The 12,760-nt window shown below is 36.8% G+C and overlaps 1 protein-coding gene across 3 annotated transcripts in view; it reads left to right on the top strand.

The window, feature by feature from the left end:
* The first annotated feature begins 6,423 nt into the window (after positions 1-6,423).
* LOC131437748 (activated Cdc42 kinase-like) overlaps positions 6,424-12,760 on the top strand; it is a 67,843-nt gene continuing 61,506 nt past the window's right edge. For all 3 annotated transcript variants that reach the window (XM_058607298.1, XM_058607296.1, XM_058607297.1), the window contains exon 1: positions 6,424-6,977. In XM_058607298.1, the coding sequence (XP_058463281.1) occupies positions 6,974-6,977 (4 nt within the window). In that variant the 5' untranslated portion in view covers positions 6,424-6,973. The remainder of the gene's footprint in view (positions 6,978-12,760) is intronic.

Here is a 12,760-nt window from a genome sequence, read left to right on the forward strand (position 1 = left end):
CGATAGCCAGAAGTGACTGATGACCGCCCATGATTGAAACGTACCCCGTCTAAAAAAAAGCACAATTGTCATTCGTGTAATTCAAATGATTGTGCCAAATATCATTCACATTAGTCGAGCCATTGTCATTTTAAACTTGTCATTTTAAATTCTACAACAAACATATCAACTACTGTAAGATGATAATAGGCAGTGGCGTACGTAGGGCAATTTTCGCCCGGAGCAAAACTTGATTTGTCGCCCCCGTCGTTGTTCGGCACGTTAGCATTTCGGTGCCAATTAAAAAGTGTTCTGCAAATAACAGAAACTTTACGTCAATTTGAACTGCCGAGTTTTGCATTCAGTAGTTCCATTTGAACTGCTTTGCACTGACAAGTCAAAGACGAAACGTAAAGAAAATTCAAAACAGACATGTGCCCTAAGAACAAACAGGATAACCCTTAAATGTCCCAGGATTGATTTGCCACCCAACAAAAAACGTTGCGTCCAGGGCGACGGAATTGACAATGCCACGTGAAAGGGCCACTTCGAAATAGCAGTCATGGATAACAAAATAAACGGTCGTTTTGGAAATGCCATCTACTGGTCACTAGCCCAATGAACGCAAAAACTCTTATTTCTAATTGCGTACAGATTGAGTAAAAATGGTGAAAGCTTTTGATCAGTGTTGGCAGCAGCGCTGCCAACTATACCGATTTCTCGGTATTTATACCGATTTTTGGACTCGATACAGGAATACAGATATGCTCTCTCAAAATACCGATATATCAATTTTCATACAGATAAATACCGATTTTCCTTTTTGTGTTGGATTCCATAGGGGTAAACCAGGTCGAGCGACCTTTTTTTTTGGTCGCAAAATCAATTTCCGCACTAAATCGATGTTTGATTTTTCGAGAAAGGTATTGTACCGATAGATTTTTCCCCCAAATACAGATTTTTGCGAAAAACAGTTGACAGCACTGGTTGGCAGTTGGAATTACATAAAGAAATAAAACAAAATAGACTGTTTAGCCATAACCCGTTTTCTTCGGGACTAGTGATGTTTTTTTACTCGATTAATCAAAATAATCGATTAAAAGGCTAAAGTAATCGAGTATTTGTAATCGATTAACAAGAGTGCCACTAATCGAGCTAATCGATTAATAGCAATCAATTAATCGAGATTTATATCAGTTAGGCTGTGAACCATTTCGCGGTTAATTTTAACTTTTGGTCGAAATCTGACACTTGAGTGATTATTTTGTGTCGAGTAGTTAAATTTAACTAAAACTGCGGCCCATTTCAAAGTTTGACGGACGAAAATTTATTTGAGTTTATTTTCCACTGAAAATTTTTCAACTAAAGAATTAATATTAGAATTATCATTGCAAAAATTTTTTCAGTGTCGGAAAATAACCATCGATCTGTCAAAAATACCCATGCTCTCGAGCAGGGTTATTTTTGACAGCATCAAAATAACCGCTCGAGTGTCATATTTCAACCAAAAGTTAAAATCAACCGCGAAATGGTGCACAGCCTTAGTAGATAACGTTTAGTCTTAGGCTGCAGACATAGTGGGCGCGAGAAGCGAAGCCGAGCTGGTGACTAACATTGGCAAATCAAAAGCGAGAATGATACTAGTAGCAAATCAAAAGGACTCTTTTACAGTACAAGTGAGAAATCGGCTCAGCTTTCACTCTGACAGGGTCCCTCTGTTTTGCTGTAAGTACGTTTCCTACTTTGGTCAGCACCACGCTCGACTCAACTCTCGCGCTCACTCTGTCTGCAGCCTAAGGTAAAACCTTGCTATGATGAGAGTTGCAGTTTAATCTGTCATAATTCTGCCCACGGTTACAATGTTCATACATTTTTCCATCCGTTTGATCATAAATTTTATTGAATTTTCTAGACATTTCAACCACATTTTCTCATATTTTTGCTTGCTGTATGATACACTAATGGTAAAGATTTGATATTCGACACAGATTTTCATTTGGCAGCTCTGATTCTGTTTAGAATAGTTTGATCGAATAATTACAATAATTGATTAATGATTAATAGTAATCGATTACACTAATCTATGTTTCTTTTATTATTCGAATACCTAATAATTGATTAATACGAAAAACCAGACATCACTATTCGGGACGTCATAAGAAAAAAAATGCTCGTGAACTTTTCGTTTTCTTAGTGATTGACGTTGAACTTTGAAGAAAAGCTTCTCCTATAAATAGGAGTTTTCCGACCGGATAATAACTTGACAGCTCCCATTATTCTCAAGCATTACAAAAATGTTGGTTGTCTAGTTCTGTCAAAACATTTTATTACATTTCAAAAGGGCGTTATTATGATTTGAATGAAAATATGTTTTAGGTATTCAAAAACTCCAATTTAGATTGAGACGCTCAAATCGTGCTCTCATTCGGACTTCGGTCGTCAGGTGGAACAGTCGTCTTTAACTCACAGCAGCAACAAACTGTCAATATTCGCATTAGTACTGTATTTGGATTCGAGAACAAAATTTTGAATTTGAATGGTTTTATGCGGACCTTTTAACGGTAATACATATTAGTTTAGTACCGAGTGATTTTTCAAATTAATTTTGGTTTTAGAATGTAGTGTTGGAATTTGTTTTCAGCATTTAGTTTCAAAATCAGAGCTACGAAAAGTCATGTTCAATGACTCAAAATATACGAAAAATAAATGTCACTTTAAGCTGTGCTTGCAAATTATGAAGACGGGATCCATGTCTATGATCCATAAACGGAACAGTAGTTTCAAAATTATGTTCTTTCTTTCATTAGTCGGTTTTCAGTTTTCAGTGAAAATCCCATGCAGGGTCGATATTCAACCGAAGCTTTGAGAATCGATAGTGACAAGAAAACGATTCACAATGACTACCATTTTCATTTCCTGCGCCCATCAACAACCGTTTGTACCTACGATTCCACAAACGGATGCAAGGTTTTTCATAGTGATACAAAGTTGCATGTTCAATGGACGTTCCATTTTACAACTGAATAAAAGTTTCAGACGCGACATCTTCAAGTTCAAAGTGGTTATGTGAAACTCAGCTAATGTGTCAAGTTGATCCGCGATTTAATTTTTCGTTTCTAGGAATGAATAAAAATTATGGGATGACTAATCTTCAATTTTTATGTGGTTATTATTCTTTAAAAGAGAAGTGTGTATGAAAATTTTATTTAAAAACGTGCCTAATCTACCCAGCACCCATTCAGTGTTTTTTGCGAGAATACTCTTCAATGCTTTTAGTTTTCTTGAAATTATTTTGATGACCATCGCTCTAAATAACAGTTTTATATTTCGATCACTCATTACCCAGTAATTTTGGAACTTTAAGTTGAATCTAAAAGAGAAATTGTATGAAATCATAAAATTATTCCATTTAATCTAAATGGTGTGACGATCGATTAAACATTCCATGAGATGTCGAAGTGAGTTCCACTTTAGACTTTTTTGTCATTATTTACGATACTTGCAGAACCGGTTTTCAGGGATCAGCAGAACCTGAAACGGTTCGTATGACTATGAATCAACATGACGAATAAATTGCAATAGTTTTGAGCCTAACTTCAAAGATTTTTTGGTATCGTTATCTTCTATAAAGGTTTGAAAACCTGTAATTCCAGAATTTCAGGTCGGAATCGGATAAAGTTTACCAATTTTGTATGGGACCAAACTGAAATAAGTTTATTTGGTCATCGTATATCAAAATCTGTGAACCTGCTAAACCTAATTATGTAAAATTGACATTTTTACATTAATCACTTTGTATACCTTGAACCGAAAATCGGATCTGATTCAAAAACAATAAGGTTTTATGGGATTTCAAGACCTTTCATTTTAATCTTAGATGGAGGATTTCGGTTCAGCCATCTACAAGAAAAATGAGTAGCAATATTTTTAGTTAGGACTATTCATATGAGTCTAAGTTTGTAGAAATCGGTTAAACCAACTCCAAGAAAATTGAATTCTTTACCACACTCATCTGCAGATCTCGACGAACTGATTCGAATAGTATATGGATTTTATGTTCGTCCAGTAATTATTGCAGTAAGTAGTTTAAATCAATTAACCCCTTCGAATCAAGATCGCTGTAAACTTAAAGGCTTAGATATATTATCTGTTCGAAGGAATGTCTCAGAAGCATATTATAACAATTACGTATCGATTGCACAAAGATAAAAAGGCGGGTAGGTAATTCACATGCTTTTTTCACACTTCCAAAAATCGATAAACGTTCGTGTTAGTTGTTTGTTTTTGTGAATTTTGCAACATTAACTACTTCACTTCCAGAATTGTACCGAAGTAATAGTTTCTATATTCAGTTGACTTAGAAACTACTACCACGCGGAGCAAATGAGTACACAATGTTTTGTTTTGTATGTTTACAGGAATCCTTCACATAGTTCTTTGGGAGTATTAAAACTGTTGAATACTTTTTGTCATCATTTATATACACCAGAACCTAAATCCTGGACCAAGATTTAGGAACTGGAACTGAATACAAGAACAACATTAGGGTCATGCTCAGAAGTCAGTCGCAAAATTCATATTAAAAGTCCATATCAAGAGTTTAGTTCATGAATTTTGGAACTGAAGTCATTTTCCAAATCCAGGTTCTGAATTTTAGCCTAGAGCTTGAATTCTGAACCTGAATTAAGGAACTGAGCTCAGTTTAAAATCTAGTTGCAAGTTCTGAAGTTAGTTCCTGCATACAGGTTCTATATTCTGGAAGTAATTTTTCAAACAGGATTCAGGAATTAAATCCTGGTTCAGAAGTCAGTTTCAAAATTCATATTCGGACTTCAGATCTAAAATTTTATTCCAGAATCCACGCAGAAGGTCTGTTTTATTGCTATTGGTGGAAGGTCCTCACCACGACTTCCACGGAAATAAAGTACAAGAAAAAATGATCGATTTTTGACCGTTTTTACCATTTATACTCGTTCAGTTGAACATCGGGTCTACCTCAAAACCGTCGTCGTGGGTACGAGGAAAGCAAACAAGCGTGATAATTTTCCTCATTGTTTTTAAATATTAGAATATAGTTAATTTTTGAGTTATTTATGGTTGTCTCACGCTGTTGGAAATTGATTCGTAAACTGATGATCATATTTCTGATAACATGGAGAAAGAATTATGTTGTTGCGTCTAGTAAAACTCGAAAAATTAACGAATAACGTTCTACCCATTCTTCTACGGTGCGAATTTTGCAGAGACGTATTCACAACAAAACCGCATTATTTTGAAAGGACTCAAGTAAATGCCATTAAAAATCACCAAATAATAAACTGTAGATCAATATTCATCTGTTAACAACCATACGCCTTTTATTTGCAATCTTTCGCCAAACTAATTTTATCTGACGCGCCATCTATGTTTTATTATTTGAATCTTTCTTAGGATGACGATTCTATTTTACACAGATTACAATCATTTTGTGGAATTTTTCGATCTGTCAAAAGAACTGTTCATTTGAAAATGAAAGAAAATTTATATTCTTTCGTTCGTTGTTTTGAACGCTAGAGGAAGAAATCTAAAGTGCGGCTTACAACTATTTCTCATCATAATTTAGCATATTTGGTTAGGTTTGCGCATCTCTACGGTCCTACAAGGTACATTTTATAATGTACGCGACGTATGAAATCATGTTGAAATGGTCAGCATAACCCTTTTCGGATGCTAAAATCGGAACTGAAAATTTTCAATGTTTAAAACAGAACCTTGGGTGAAATATATTAGAGGTTGAAAATGATTTTCCTCACACGAAAATCACCTATATGCATGAATAAATGATTTTGTAAATAATGTATAAACCATTTTACAAGTGCAAAATTTGTTTTCACTTGCATTTTGATAGATAAACTTGCAATCATCCTCCTCGCATACGTACGCTTCTTACTGTGAAACACTTCGTTAGATCGCCCATTCATATTATTTCCACTGGGTAAGAGTATACCCCATACTCGGTTAACCGAGCCAAGCGTGCAGCAACTGACAGAACGAATACGCAATCAAAACAGATTGTCAAAAAAGGTATTCGATAATCGACTCTCCCGCAAGCACAGAGATGCCAGGTCTGCAGATTTGTCTGTAAATCTGCAGATTTGGGGTATAGTGCAGCAGACTTTTTTTTATTGTGCAGACTTTTACAGACTTTCGAAATTCTCGCAGACTTTTGAAGTTCTCGCAGACTTTCGTCTGTATTTACAGACTTTTGAAATTTCCGCGACTTTTTTTTTTTGCTCGCCAAGTCAGTTTTGCGTGTCATACTTTATAGAGAAATTGCAGAAATTGCTGCCAGCAAGACATACTTGCTGACTTCAGATTTTTTTTCAGATTTACAGACCCTGTCTGCAGATATTTGAATTTTTTACCTGGCATCTCTGCGCAAGCATCAGTCAGCCATCAGAAAACCGAACGTCAGGTCAACAGATTGAATCGAATATCCGTCACCGTCGGTCGGGTGCGTACGTGCGTAGAAAGCACTGTTTTTTCCCGTGCCTTCGCGGATTGTGGATAATTATAGTGTTATCAATAGTAATTTCTTATTACACATTGTGCAAACAGAAGGTGGCTTTTTTTCCTGTTCCTGGTTTTCACTACCTTGAGTGCGTGATATTGCAAATGTCTGGCAAAGGTGCTCGCGCTTTGTTCGAGAGTGGATTGTGGTGAAGATTTCCAAGTGAGGCTGAAAAGAAAAGTGGTAAAATAACAATTTCGGGGCGTGTGATCTGTCTGGAAGCAGGAAAATCGAAATTTATCATCATTTGAAGTTCGAGTAGTGTTTTAAAAGTTGATTACATGTTTCGTCTTGCTCGGGTGGCCACGAAAAAGTTGCAGACAGCATCAGCAAACTAGCTTCCGGATTATGGCGACGGCAGGAACCGATTTGACAGTGCTTTAGAGACCAAAGCGACAGCATAGACGAACGAAATAAAACGCTGGAGAACGGTGTGCATTGAAAATGGGTACGTGAAATTTTTTGTTTCGTTGAATTTAGTGGAAAATAATCTTAGTTCTATTTTTGTTTCGCCTATCGGACAATTCAGTTGTTTTAATAATTCCAGATCGGGAGGAAAATCTTTTTTTTTTATGTTGGCCCTCCGGGAATCACTGGCACAAGTTCCATTGAACCCTTTCGTGATGCAGATAGATGAGGAGGAAATTTGCTCCGAAACATTGCATTCTAGAATAGACAGATGGGAATACTGGGAATAGGAACCTTTCAAAGCATGGTATCCGTCTGTCGGAAATGTTGCCAGCGCATCCTTCTTCCTGTCTGCATCAAAAATTTCAACGATTTGCTAAACCTGTATGCCTTGTTTGACAATAAAACATAGGATTTAGAATGGCACTGAAACATCAGACTGTCTGTATGTATAGATAAAGACTCTAATCAAACTTGAAGTTGTCTTGATTGTAGACAGAGCGACGAGGTTAAATAAACGACTATCTTTATAATAACACGATTTTGACGATTTTATATAAATCAAAACTTGTATAGGTTCCGGGAACCGCTTAGGTTTGATTAAGATAAAACACCAGCTTCGTCAACGTCATCATTCTGTCGGGTTTGATGTGGTGCTGTGCTGTTGAGTGTATTCCCACATGCCACTCGTTCCGTGTCGGTGCCGTTGTCTGTCTCCACGTCTCCACAAGAACATGTGAATCGGGCTTCAACCGACCTCGTCCATTATTCCGATCGATTTGGTATGCTATGTAGTGATTGACTCGACCCAATCCATAAATAACCGACGGAACGAGATCCACATGTTTCATTTAGCTCTCATAAACCACTGCTAAAAGCGTACATCGAAAGATTGTGTCATCGAGTTAAAACGAGTCCAACACTTTCGAAGAATTTTAAATGAATCGCTCGATTTAAATTCGAATTTAGCATACACATGCGAATTAAATGCACATAACCGCGCTGTTATTACGGAACATAGTCTGACGGTTTGTTTGGTGCTGTGCACGAAGCTCATAAAATGGTTGGACCGAAGAAATCCGTGCACCGCACCGCTTGATGAATCATTTATGAACATATAAGAATTCGATTCGGCGACGGTGCTGCTGTTGCTGCTGTGGCAATTCCAAACCCGACACATGTTTGTTTTCCGCATGATCTTCGGATTGTCTCTGCGGTCTTGGCCGACGAATCCGTTCTGAATTAGTTTAGTTTTTACATCACCCACATCGGAAAATATTCTGCGGTAGAAGACAACGGGTGCTATCGAAAAAGAACGGGAAGGTTTTAAAACCGGCTGTATTTTGTTGATTTATTGCTCTCTACCAGCAAACGCTTGTTTTTATTTCTTCTCGTTTTGCTCACATTCACATTTATTGCAATCTTTCTTTCTCTCTCCCCCCCCCCCCCACGAACAAGTGTGGGAAAGCATTCCTCCGTGGCCTCGGTCGGTGCGGAGCGCAGTCGATTTAATGCGGTTGATTGTAAGTTTTTTTTTTGTGCGGGGCTTGTTTAGATTTGAAAGACCTGATTAAACAAAATTTGTTGTGTTTGATTGCGTTGTCCTCAGTGCAAAAGCGAAGTCGTTTACATACGATTTCGGTAACCTTTTAGAACAGCGTTGTCAGATTGTTTATTAAATAATATTCAAATAATTGTTGATGAATAACAAACATATGTTGAGTTGCAAATGGCTTCCCTGCGGATTGTCAAATCATTATTGACGTTAGGAGTCTCACTTTTTTACCGCATGTCTTCTAAATATCTTCCTATTATTAATCCCTAGTGTAATTCACGGAATAAGAAAAAAAAGTTAATTTCAGAGTTGTAGTTTTTTGTACTTATCATGGAAAATAGGAAAACTGCCAAGACTAGTTTTTCATTTTCCATTAAAAGTGTTCCACTCCGCGAAAAATAAAGTCTCGCGAGGGCATTTTTTTTTTCGTTGTAATTATTTCTTGCCGAGTAACTTTTAAGAATGAGAGTATTCTTGGCGTTTTTCGCGTTCAGCGCTGTTGCACGGATGGGTGCATCGTTGGCTGACGATCGACGGTTGTTTCAGTTGGAAAACTGACAACAGAAGACGACCCGCACTGGATGAGCCTGAATGAACAAGTCTGACTGATGTAAATCATCGTAGCAGAAAAAGAAATTCCCGACGAGAAAGAGAAGGAAAAAGTGAGGCAATGAGGCGGATTCTGTCGGCAGTTGAAGAGCTGCACTTCAACTGCTTTCTATATCGTAGGTAACTGTTAGTAGCTGTTTCGGTTGATGGATGGATGCACGATGAAGCAACAAACTCAATCACTAAGTGCTTGAACGTATTCTTGCGCAGCTTCGGGTGATGAAGAAATACCAAATCAAATGGAAATCAACATACTTTTTAGTTTTCGGCTGTTTCAATTGAATTTCGAAACTAGAGTTTACACAAACACATAAGAAACCTATTAGCATGTTAGAACTACAAGAGAAGATATTGGAAGTCAGATTAATAAAACAAATTTTAAAATTTGTGTGTAATAATGTTCGATTGCGAAGCATGTCTCATAAAAACTCACTGAACAAAAAGAGTAACAAATCTTTTACTATGTCTATGACATATTTACTCAAATATTAAACGAAAGTAGCAAAATTCACGTCGGAAAATAAAGCCCACTGCGTTGAGCATAACAGTGTCAAGTTTAAAATATCCGTGTGTCTGTATGATGTTCCCCCGTAAAGAATGCTCTATCCAAAAAAAAACAACGTAGTACGACGAGGTTATTTCAATCGAGAGCAAAGTGTGGAAATTTTTTGTTTCCATGATATTCGTGCAGTACGTATGCGTCTAGAGAGATCTATTCCTTCTTACTTGATCTTCGAAAACAAAGATACCCATTGCAAATTGCTGATTACATACGAGGGTCAACGAGCCACATGTCGATACTGTCTGAAATCTACACATTTCGGATTAATAGAAGACCTGCACCCCGGACTAACAGAAGACCTGCACCCAAGAACGCCGAAAACATTTCTATACCGGTCTCAAGTATCCCACAGCATTGGATCTGAGCCTGAATTCTTTGATTTTGGCCCTGGTCCCGAATTCTTAACCTGGAATTTAGACCTGAACCTTCGATCTGAATTCAGGATTTGAGCTTTGAACTGAATTTCGGAACATGAATTATGGAGTTCTGCTTTGGATCTGAATTCTGGACCTGATTTCTGATCATTGGATCTGTATTTTGAACATGAGTTCTGGATTGTGGACAGGATTTATAACAGATCGGCTGAAAAGTTCGTATCGTTTCTATGAGAGGGCGCCACTAGAATTAAATCCATACCATTTTCAGTTAGTACCAACCTTCAAAAGATACGTGTATAAATTTGACAGCTGTCTGATTATTAGTTTGTGAGATATTGCATTTTGAGTGAAGCTACTTCTGTTATTGTGAAAAAATGGAAAAAAAGGAATTTCGTGTGTTGATGAAACACTACTTTTTGATGAAAAAAAGTGCCGCCGATACAAAAAAAATGGCTTGATGAGTGTTATCCAGACTCTGCACCGGGCGAAGCAACAATTCGTAAGTGGTTTGCAAAATTTCGTACTGGTCATATGAGCACCGAAGACGATGAACGCAGTGGACGTCTAAAAGAGGCTGTTACCGATGAAAACGTGAAAAAAATCCACAAAATGATTTTCAATGACCGTAAAGTGAAGTTGATCGAGATAGCTGACACCCTAAAGATATCAAAGGAATATTATATTAGACTTATTATTCACGAATATTTGGATATGAGAAAGCTTTGTGCAAAATGGGTGCCGCGTGAGCTCACAATCGATCAAAAACAACAACGAAAAACCATGCTGAAATTGAACGAATCGGGCTTCGAATTGCTCCCTCATCCACCGTATTCTCCGTATTCTCCAGATATGGTCCCCAGTGACTTTTTCCTGTTCTCAGACCTCAAGAGAATGCTCGCTGGTAAAAAATTTAGAAGCAATGAAGAGGTAATCACTGAAACTGAGGCCTATTTTGAGGCAAAAGACAAATCGTACTACAAAAATGGTATCGAAAAGTTGGAAGATCGCTATAATCGCTGTATCGCCTCTGATGGCAATTATGTTGAATAATAAAAACGAATTTTGGCCAAAAAATGTGTGTTTCTATCAAACGATACGAACTTTTCAGCCGAACTGTTAGATTAAAATTCTGGACATGAATTCTGTACCTCAATTCTAGAACTGAATTCTGGATCAAGATCTAAATTCCGAACCTACATTCTGGGCATGGATTTTGGCTTCTTATCCTAGCTTCTATACCTGGACCTGCACTGAATGTACCTGTACTTAAACTTTGGATCTAAATTCTGGACCTGGATTCTGAAATAGAGTTTCTAAAATTCTAACTAAATTCCAAACTTTGGATTTGGATTCTGGACCAGATTCCTGCACTTGGATTCTGGAACTGAATTCTGGTCCTGGATTTTGATCCTGAAATCTGGATTAGAGTTTCAGATCTGAATCCGAGGCCTTAATTTTGGAATCAAGTTCTTAACTTGGATTGTGAGTTCTTGTACTGAATTCTGAATCTAGAACTAGATTCTGAGCATGGAATTTGAGTTCTGGCCCTAGGTTCTATACCTGAACCTGCACTAAAATCTGTACCTGTACGTGAACTTTGAATCTTTGTACGTGAACGAATTCTGAATCTGGATTCTGAAATTGAATTTCGAATTTAAATTTAAATTTTGAAGTTGTATCTTAGATCTGCACTCTGCGACTACAATTTAAATATTATTAAATTTTGTATGAAATTTTGTATTTACATGAAATTAAAGGGTGTTTTTTTGACTGATTTGAAATTTAAATAAAACATATGTCAAATTATGAAATGACCAAATTTTCTTGTATTTGGTAGACAATATCTTGGCCTTTAACATTTAAATGTGATTTCGGGCATATGGCCGCCACGACTATTTTCCACATAGGTCATTCTGGAGGTCCCATTCTCGACCACTTTTTCAAGCATTTGAGGGCGTATTTCAGCAATGACACATTAAATATTGGTTTCCAAAGCATCATTCGTTGCTGGTTTATCCTCATAAACTCAATTATTTTTTGGAATCCCTATTTATTCGATGAAAGCAGGTTGGATCGCACCGAAATTGCACCGAACGCATCTCATATACATCAGACAAAAAATTTCAAGTATCTGTTGTCGCTGTGTTAATGTCTTTTTTTCCGTGCACATGAGTTACTGCACATATTCAAGAAGAGAAAATTACTCAGTTCAGCTCTGAGATTTGTTTGTTTCATGAACAATCCCATCCGAAAATATATCGTTATCGCATCGTATTGAAAAACACAAGCGAATCTCCATTCCTCAATCTTTAGTTTTCACTTACAACGAACTGTTACATCTGGTATCATACCACATAAGCAGTGCACAACTAGTCAATTTATTTAGTAAAAGAGAGCTATCAATTGAAGTAAAAGTAATAAGTATAACTTGTTCTTTTACTTACTGTATTGCACTTATCATACTATTTATTAACATTTGTTCAGTGCTAAACAAACTTTCTATTTGTCGAATTTTAGAATGGTTCGTCTGTTAAATGAAATTCAATTACTTTTAAGGAAATAAATATCGAAATTTCAAATTTTGATTTAAAGTTTAAATTATTCGCAAAACAGTTCACAGCAAGGGTCAGATCGCTTAGTTAATCGCTTTTAATTTATAGACGATTTATAAAAATGATTTATAATCCTGCCAAACATTACCTTCACAGCCTATAGGTTTC

The sequence above is a fragment of the Malaya genurostris genome, chromosome 3, assembly GCF_030247185.1.
Source record: "Malaya genurostris strain Urasoe2022 chromosome 3, Malgen_1.1, whole genome shotgun sequence".
NCBI lineage: Eukaryota > Metazoa > Arthropoda > Insecta > Diptera > Culicidae > Malaya > Malaya genurostris.